The sequence below is a fragment of the Nicotiana attenuata genome, unplaced genomic scaffold (assembly GCF_001879085.1).
Source record: "Nicotiana attenuata strain UT unplaced genomic scaffold, NIATTr2, whole genome shotgun sequence".
Classification (NCBI taxonomy): domain Eukaryota; kingdom Viridiplantae; phylum Streptophyta; class Magnoliopsida; order Solanales; family Solanaceae; genus Nicotiana; species Nicotiana attenuata.
Genome location: NW_017672301.1, coordinates 181382 through 190997, shown reverse-complemented (window position 1 = coordinate 190997; position 9616 = coordinate 181382). Strand labels below are relative to the sequence as shown.

At 34.4% G+C, this 9616-nt stretch overlaps 1 protein-coding gene and 1 non-coding gene across 3 annotated transcripts; both read right to left on the bottom strand.

Annotated features, from left to right (window-relative positions):
• Positions 1-2341: 2341 nt before the first annotated feature.
• TRNAY-GUA lies at positions 2342-2432 on the bottom strand. The gene is given in 2 exon segments: positions 2342-2377; positions 2396-2432. It is a non-coding gene; the product is annotated as a tRNA-Tyr (tRNA).
• A 1613-nt stretch (positions 2433-4045) lies between these two features.
• Positions 4046-9142, bottom strand: LOC109212657 (lysine-specific demethylase JMJ706-like). Of its 2 annotated transcripts, XM_019376324.1 has the most exons (11): positions 8644-9142; positions 7821-7977; positions 7439-7658; positions 7161-7214; positions 6998-7077; positions 6631-6908; positions 6133-6522; positions 5754-5959; positions 5372-5473; positions 4594-4658; positions 4299-4464 (listed from the first exon to the last, which is right to left on the bottom strand). In XM_019376324.1, exons 1-11 carry the CDS (start codon positions 8921-8923, stop codon positions 4386-4388), a joined length of 1911 nt encoding a protein of 636 aa, XP_019231869.1. In that variant the 5' UTR covers positions 8924-9142; the 3' UTR covers positions 4299-4385. The 2 variants fall into 2 exon arrangements, with proteins under 2 accessions (XP_019231868.1, XP_019231869.1); XM_019376323.1 differs by lacking the exon at positions 4594-4658 and having other exon boundaries at positions 4046-4464.
• Between the last annotated feature and the right edge of the window lie 474 nt (positions 9143-9616).

Below are 9616 nucleotides of genomic sequence, written 5' to 3'. Positions count from 1 at the left end.
ATAATAGGGAATTTTATATACCTAAGTTCAAGAATTAATGATTTGTAAAGAACCCTAGAATTTTCCGTTGTCTGCGTGAGTATTTCGCTGAAACGGCTTTAGGAACAGAATGTCGACTCCTATCTTCAAATGGCTTTCACGCCTTTCTCTGCCAAGAGCCCTTTATAGGCTTAAGGCTCACGTGCCCTTTTCCTTTTAGTTCTCTCTTTTTTTTCTTTTTCTTTTTTTTTGTTTTGTTTGTTTTTGTTTTTTTCTCTTTTTTTTTTTGTTTTGACTTAACTAGTATTTAATTATTCCTACTTTTAATAATTAATAACATTAAAGTTATTAATATTCCCCTAATTGTATATCCAATTATTTATAAATAGAGAAGTAACTCAAAATTAATTACACGGGTTTAAATCCGTAATAGAAGTATAATTTAAGTTTAAAAAAAATTAAATTCTATATTTAGCGTGTATTGAAACTTTTATAGCTTTGAGGAGTGTTACAATTCACATACCTGTGTTTTGACATTAGTGTCCGTCAAAGTTGTGGATGCAATAACGTATTTGCAACACCATGGATATCTGGAAGGACAGCTGGAACAGTAGCAGCAGAGACAACGCCAAAATTGGTAGCACCATCAAAAATTTCCGTAGTAGTATTACTTGCCATAGTTTCTTAGATTGTACTAATTGAGAGCAAGATTTTCAATAATAACACTGCTTCAATATTGTTTGTTAGCGGATACGCGGATTGACTTGAGTAGTGCTAGGCACTATCCTAAGAAACTATTTCAGCAGTGTGAAATGTCTCTCCAGGATTAAACAAGCCTACCTCTATTAGGGAGGATACATGAATAAGAAAAATATTAAATTACAAACCCAGCTAGCTAGTAGGAAAAGTAAATAAGAAAGAAAATAACTAATATTTAATATTAGACAACAAAGGAACAAGAGAGGCGTGAAAGAAAATGAAAGAAATGATGTTTCTGTTATGTCAAATTGGCTGAAGGGAAGTCCCTTTTATAGGCAAAAAGCTTAAGGCTTTTCTTGCCATTTGTCAAGTATAATTGTCAAAACTTGCATGCATCTTGCCACATGGATGGACATTTGTCCACTTTTTGGAAATATTACAACAAATATATCTATAATAAACGTTCTTATAATTTTTTTAAACCGACGATGTATATAACTTAAAATTCAGAAAATTCAAATCTCATTAACCGTGTAGAAAAAATTGAACTATTTGATCACTCAGAAAATATCTGCAATAAACTTTCTTATAATTTTTTAAACTGACGATGTATATAACTTAAATTTTTTTAAGGATAAGCCTGAACTAAGTTCTACTAGGATTTTCATATCTCTTTTTCCGGTTGTTTGTTATGATTCATTTGTAATTGTGATTACATTTCATTGTAGCTTTCATTTTCGCATTTGCAGTTACAGCAGTAGCAGCTGAGTTAGTTAAATCTGTAGACACAGTCTCACGTGAGGGGCACATGACTTACTAAAGTTAGTTGTAACTAACTTTCCCTCCCCAGATTCCCTCGCCTATACCAGTTAGAATCCTCCCCAAAGTACACGTTATTTTATTGCTATTGATCAATAATATTTCTCTCTTTATCTCTCTCCCTCAATATTTTCCAGTTCCGTTTGTGATTGTTCAAGAGCAACTCTTCCGATATTGCTCTTTAGGTCTCTCAATTCAATCTTCACTTTTGAAGATTGTATCATTGTTTTTTAAGTAAAAACAATATAATTGAAAGGCCCTACGTTGCTCCCAAAAGGAAAAGGCAGAAAGTGGCACGGCACTTTAAAGTTAGGCCATCTCCCATGCTAGCACCATTTTTTGCATTAAATTTCACACCAAAATGGTATAACACCAAATTTACTCCAACCATTATACTATTTTTTACACCAAATCTTCTCTCTCTTCTATATTATATTATTATCTTCTATTTATTTCATTTTTTTCCCCTTCAAACTAATACTATCTTTTTTCTTTTTTCCATATTCATTATATATAATTCACATTCACCACTTATATAATCATTTATTTCAATTTTAGCAACATTAGATATCTTACATTTGCATTTTTTATTTTTAAATAATGGTTATATTTCTTTTTATGCAATTATAATAATAATAAAATTAACTTATAATTTTATATAAATATAATATATACAAAAATTAATATATCAAAAAATAGGATATAAAATTAAAATTATAAAGATCTTAATATAAAAATTAATTATATACCCAATATATGATAAATTAAAATTACAAAAATAAAAAGATTGAATAAAATATTAATAAACCAAATATAGAGTGATGAATAAATGAAATAAAAGGAATCCGACCTGCCGGATTCGAACCAGCGACCTAAGGATTCTCTGCGGGTTTACCGACTACAGTCCTCCGCTCTACCAACTGAGCTAAGGTCGGGATTGTTTACACTCCACCAAACAATGATACTGATAGATCGGTTTTTCCCATATTATGCCATTTTATATTGATTAATTCTTGGTGTATATATTGGTCAGAAATAAGATTTCAGCATTTGGTTAGATTGAAGATGTTGATGTTGTTTGCGTGATGACTGATGTGAGGAACGAAATGCAGAGGCGGCTCAACAAAGTTGGTGGCCTAAAGCCAAACCTCGATGAGTGGCTTTAATTTTTTTTTATAAGTTTTTTATTTTATTATCTATACCTCTTTACAGTTAACATTATTCTATAAGTAATATAGGTATTTAAAAAGAAGCAAGTCTTTTTATCTGATCAAGTATTATCTTTTACTTGTATTATCTTTCTTTAATACTTTTAATTCAAAAAATAAGTCTAAACCATTAATATCTTTCGTGGTTAAGGCAATGTCTTTTCAAATTCTCGTCACCTAGTTATATCAAATTCTTTTACCTCTAAATAGGAAATCAAAAATATTTTTCATATGCTTCTAATTGTTCAAAATTTTGAAGTTTGATTTTTTTAGTTTATTAAAAAAAATGTACCTTTTTTACTTCAAAATTTTCAAATTTTTAAAAATTTAATTTTCATAAATCTACTACTAGTGTAAAATGGGGCCCCTAAAATTTTGGTCCTAAAACCCTTCAGCAGTCACTAACAAAATGTGACCTATACTAATCAGTAATCAGCGTGATGCATCACCTAGATAAAGCTTGGAAGAATCGGTCATACAATCATCCTTTTTCACATAACCTCACTATATTTCTGATTTAAGATTGGATAATAATTATTGTATAGGTCTGAATTTGGCGACTCGGTAGTAACGGATAAGCAAGACAAAGGACGGGGTCGACCATGGTATAACAACGGAAGGTTGCTCTCAAGACAGTTGATGCCAAAAACGGACAGCTGAAATGAAGATATAACGGTAGCATAGGTTCAAATATGGGCACAAGGAATATTCCTTTGAATATTCCCTGTCTTATACTTTTTAGGGTTTTTGGGAAATACGCCTTATAAATAGGAAGAGATAGAGAACAAAAAGGGGATCTTTGACTTTATGAGAGAGAACACTTTGTAAAAGGTTGGCCTGAAAGAATATACCAAAGTTGTCTTATTCATTGATTACATTACTCGAGCATACATTTTTTATTCTATATTCACAAGATCCAAAGATTCCTCGACCCCTTCCTATTTCCCTTCTTTCCACGATGTTGTCAGGGGAAGGAGATCTTACAATAATTGGGTAGTAACTTTCTTTTGTTATGCTAGCCGCATTTATTTATATTCATTGTACATTTATGTTGTTGCATTTATGAGCATTTAATCAACTCAAACACATTAGCTAACGTCGTTCGTCTTGTCTACTTCATCTAACATGTGGTCTAGATTTTATTATTCTTAACTAAGATTCACCCCTCATCTCATCATTAATTGGTTTAATCAAAAAGGCTTAATACTTTTTGGTCAAACAATTGTGCTTCCGCAAATGGCACATTCCTGCTCATATAGTCTAATTGGCAACTACAAGAGAAGATACCATGATTTAAGGTGAACATTCCATTAACTGAATGACTACTGCAGTAGGCCAACTATGAAGCTGTGATGTTCACTTAAAGGACTGTAGAAGCAAGAAATTTACAGAATGGACCTGGAAAATAATAATAAACTAGTGAATATGAACAGCATTATTATGCCTACAAATCAACAATTAGAGTTACAAGATACTACTATTTTGCCTCCCATGGTTGGACCAACAGAAAAGGCACGTTGGTTGATATAAACAGTGACGTTACATTGAGGTTAGTGAAGCTTGATGGCTCTCATTTGGTGTCATCTACTTCCTGGTATCGGCTGCATTTACCTTTAGAAAATGATGGTCCGTCATCTTCAGTACCAGAGCTATGTTTTTGAGACTTTCTTTTCCGTGGTGTCATTTTTTTGCTGTTGACAAGCATAGCACTCCTGGAATACATTCCTTCATTTCCAAGCTCAATTGATTCTCTGTAACACTGTTCATCGATACAGGGTGAGAATCCTAGCAGTAGTAATCTAATTGGCAACTGTATGGGTCAAAATCTGACCACAAGTGGATTATCATTAAAGGGAATGGGAAAGGGTCGACCAAGCCATGGACGTACCCGCAAGACGTAATGGCAACGAGTGTCTCGGCCACTGCCGAGATCGAGCCATCGAAAGGTTTGCACTGCAGAACATAAGCAGTCACGCTAGAGCGAGTCAAGTAGGTGTATGCTGGTTAAAGACCGTTGGGCAAAGGGAAAGATGGCAATATATATATGACAGAAGAAAACAAGAAGATAGGGGCTGTCCCAGGAGAGAAAAAGGAACAGAAGAATGGGAGGAGACCTACAACAACAAAGTAGAAGTCTAGATTTTGGTTACAAGCCTTTGCAATCGATACTATTGAATCAATAAAGATAGATCTCTTAGCTCTCAACGAGATTCCTTCTCTTTCTTCTTCGCTATTTCAGATACAAAACAATTTGGTGTCAAAGATGTAAGCTTATCATTTACATTTAATGTTCTTCAATCATCCTAAGGAATGTTATACAAGTTTGGTTTCATGTGATTCTCGTATTCAATATGTTTAGATCTAAAGTTAATTATGTTTGGCTAAGATTTATCCTCCATTTTCTTCATTAATTAGTTTAACTAAAAAGCTCAACCATTTTTAGTCAAACAGCAACAAAACCTGCAAAGCGTGCAAAAGGAACAAAGTGCTCCATATTTTTTATCAAAAACATGAAAATAGCTTCATCAGATCAGAAGTTGAAAACAGAAAAAGTAGAATCCAAAGCATTACAGCCCACTAAAATGCTCAATATAGTATTCTGGACATGTTGGTACATCAAACAGATCAAAGTAGTATTTTTGGTGACACCAAGAAAAAAAGTATACCTTTTTCTTCTTATTCCTCCTTTGCTTGTCTTGAGCAGTTCTTCTGATCCTGGACATCTTTATACAAGTGGCCTCGTTTTTTTGAGTATTTATTGGCATTATCTGTTAAGTCATGAAAGTTGTAACGCATCAAAACCTATATCCTCTAACTTCTAGATGTCATTATTTAAGGCAATAAATTCTTTACTCCTGATATGGACCATATATTTTTTTTGCTTCTCGCTATTTGAATTGATAACTTTTGAGAGTTTGAACTAGAGGGAGCTTGTCTGGCAGAAACAAGGGCAAGTATAAATATTGCGATCAGAAAGCACTCATGAGATCATGTGAACCAAAAAGCAGATCATTAGATGGTCACCAAGGGTTCACCAAGAATTGGTACCTCGCAATACGGACTATATTTTCCTTTCATGCACGGAGATAAAGTCTGCATCCACAAGTAAGGTTCAGACTTCATTTTTTGCTCAACCTCACAGAGTATTCCTTCCTCAGCCTCAAACACCTGTGCAACAGCTTCCATTTTTGAAATATCCTCTGTAACAAAGAGGCTGCAGCTACTTCCACATAGACAGTTATACGTTTCAAAATCTGCATGAAAAAAATTGTTAAAGGATATGGGGATTGGAGGAACAAGGACAAAAAATGTTTAAGTCCTATGGGTACATCAACCTGGAGAGCATGTTGCTTGTAATCAAATTGCAATTTTCTAAAGTAGAAAGCTCATTGGAAACGTTAGTAAGCATTGAGTTTAGCTGTGGTACCATGAAAAAGGCATATGGGACCAGCGGAACATTTGCATTCAATGTATGCCACGTAACATAGTCGTTTGCAGAGGATGCAGGCGAAGGATTCTCGAGGTTTTAAACACATTTTAAGTGAAGTTTTAAACTTCTTCAAGCACCAGCGGGCACGGTGGTATGATCTCAATAGGCAAGAAAATGAAGTCATTACACAACGAACGGAGACTATATCTGCTGAGCAACAAGGTATGTGAGCTAAAGACTCTGGGAGACGCATTGCTTCCGCACATAGGAGCTCCTCATAAGGAATAATTGGCACCTTGCCAAGAAGAGCATAACGTTCACTAGCTTCAGCGCCAAATGGAAACCATTCACCAATTGCAAAATTCACGGCCTCGCCACAGTTAAAGCCTGCAGGAACAAGGAAAATTAGCTGTATGGGCAAAGTAATATTCTCCGAAATTATAGATGGTCATTGCAAGCGATTTATCAGGTTAAAGTAAAAGCTTCAAGACTAACCATGGCTAAATCCTGAATGGTATGCTCTAGGGAAGGTAATAACAAACTCTCCTGGCATTTGCGCAGCCTTGTAAACTGGGACATCATATTGCAGCAGAATTTTTGGAGAAACCATTGTTGTTTTCTCTTGAAGAACATCAAAGACTCCATTGACCCCATTTTCTGATAGGATTTCCTCATTGTAGACATGATGCCGAATAAGATTCTCAAACTGAACAGCTGCATAACCAGGAACTCCATACCAAGTTTTGGGCGCCCCACAATGATGATAATTAATGCTGAGAAAGGCAAAAGTCAAGAAAACTTGAAGAGATTAAATGGATGAAACATCAAAGAGAATGTTGGTAGTAACCATGGTATGACTTGCCTATAGAGGTAATGATCCTCCACATGCCACGCAAACATACTAAATAGCATCCCAATATATAGCATTGGTTCTGTTACTCCCTGAAACAAATATAAATGTATCAAAACATTAAAGCATTTACTAAAATGCTGCATTGATTCCAGAATTTAAAATCATACACTACCGGGATTTCGTTTACAAGCAAGCGTAATGTGGATCTTCGCAGACGAGGCAGTATCTACACAGGGAATAACAGTAAGACAATGAATAAAAAGGAAAATGTAGATTAGTCAGATATTTGCAAAACATATGGGGCTTGCGCTAAATAAAACAACATGAAAAGTAGAAAAATATGAACTTCAATGAGTAGCAACAAGCTGAGGATGTGCTCCATCTTTAACAATGAAGAAAGATGATAACAGAAGGACGCAAAAGAACTAGCAGAAAACATTTATGTAGAACCTTAAAATTCCATTTGCTACTTCCAAGAGGATCGCTGAAAGTGCTTGAGAAGGCACTACCATCTATATTAATTCCATACTCAACCATCCCTTTCTTTGCATGTACCATTTCTTTCCAGAATTCCTTTTCCACATATGCAGGAGGAAGGCATCCAGATATACAGTATCTACGAGCTGTTGCCTTGTTTGCCATTATCTCAAAATCACGGATAGTGTAATTTCTGGAACACAAACAAGACTCATGACACATGTCAACCATATAGGATCCAAAAGAAGTAACAAGACAATGTCGATAATGACCAACACTAAGAACTATCGAAGTACCACCATTTTTGTGATGATACTTGCCTATTCTGCTGAACATCACTTATTATATATAGTACCTTCCTCTCATGAAGAAGGAGATCTTATCGTTGTTATTCCATTCAGCAAGTCGCAGAGGTTGCAGCTTAGTGGTAAACTTAAAACCTTTTCGCTCTTTCATCAATACTGCTCCCGGTGGAACAGAAGATCCCAGAGGAGAGACAACCTTACAAATGCCTATAAATTCAATAAAATGCTGGTCATTCAGCAGAAGATGGACAAAAAATTTATGATTACTACAGCACAATAAGTGAAGCAAAACAAGTTCAACTTAAACATTTTACAGTTAGAAAACAACAGAATATAGAGAATAGATTAAAAGTGTGTTATTGAACTATTCTGGTTCCTAATCATTCCAAAATGAGGTGACAAAGAGGCAGCAGAAATACGGTCTCCCAAGTTAAACACCGTTATGATGTTGCAATCTGCTAGAGCCAATCTCACCCTGAGTTGTAGGAAACATATGCAGTTCATAACCTACAAAGCATAATGTTACACTCCCTCTGTCCCAAGTTGTAAGCACTTATCACTAATCGATGATCAGTTTAACCAATTTTCAGGACAAAATAAAACTAGATTAATCATTTCTTTTTGAAAAATAAGGAGATACTGAGTAAAGTACTAACGGTTTCAAATTTTCTCGTCATAGTTCACTTAGTTGAAACCTTAAGAAAAGTGATAAAGTTAGTAGTATATAACATATATGTTGCACTAAATCTTTCTCGTATGCAATTAGAGGGTATATTAGACGTCAAAACAGCAAGTTATATTCAGGACTCAGTGACAACATTGAACATATATATACTAACATCGAAACAAATAGGTTTTACGTTATCAGCATACCAAATTTTGATGCTTCACGAGCAATTTTCTGCACATAAACCAAGGGATCCTCAAATTCTTCCTTGGATGGATGATATACTGGGCATTCTTCGATCGTATCAATCCAATCAAACTCACTCGTACTAATCTGACCGACTTTCCTTTTTTGAGAAACTTTTACAGAAGAAGGGCCATGATAACAAGGTTTCTTCACTTCTCTTGCAGGTTTTGTTTTGGCAACATCACAAGAAAACGTTGTATCCCAATTCGAAACATCTTTACGCTTACATTTTGTTGCCATTCTTTCTTCACTCAATAAACCATCCCCTTCTGAACATTTACATCTATAATACTGAGGAAAAACACCTGCTGTTAAAAATCAGTGCAAAAAGAAACTCAAATTGGCTTTGAAAGAATGGATCAGAGGAAAAAATAAATGGATAGAGAATATAACTGAAAAGATGATCAGATTGCCTTTCGCAAAATAAACTGCCAAGACATGTTTTGAATCTAAATCAAGGGCGGGTAAGGCAAGCGAAGCCCTTGCCTCGGGCCTCTATATATTTAAGGCGCAAAAAATAAGAAGCACTAATATATTATTATATTTATCTATATTATATTAAAAGCATGAACCCCTTAAGTTAAAAGTTGAATTACTAAAATGCCCTTCTTATTTACCTAAATATTCTACTTCTAAATATATTTAAGAATAATATATTAGCAATACCATTTAAATAGGAAAAAAACGTCTTGATTTATGTGGCTTTTCTAAAAAGTTGTGTTTATTCTTATTAACAACTAAGCTTTCTTTCACAAATAGTTATAACTGTTGGCTTTCAAAAAGTTTTGTTCAACCGTTGCCTCTGGAAAAATCCTTGCCTAAATGTTTGTCTGTTGTGAAGGTGTAGAAGTATTTTCATTGCCTATTCCTCTTCTAAAACTTATGTTCTTTAGAGAATAACTAGAAGTGTTGCATCCTTTCTTTTGTAAAAAC

What these genes read in the sequence shown, in the direction of transcription:
- LOC109212657 (XM_019376323.1), bottom strand. Translation starts at nt 8,923, where the DNA reads ATGGCAACAAAATGTAAGCGTAAAGATGTTTCGAATTGGGATACAACG. An exon ending in TCGTGAAGCATCAAAATTTG is followed by an intron (nt 7,978 to 8,643) that starts GTATGCTGATAA and finishes TTGAATTTATAG; the next exon opens with GCATTTGTAAGGTTGTCTCT. An exon ending in TCCCATATGCCTTTTTCATG is followed by an intron (nt 5,960 to 6,132) that starts GTACCACAGCTA and finishes TTTTTCATGCAG; the next exon opens with ATTTTGAAACGTATAACTGT.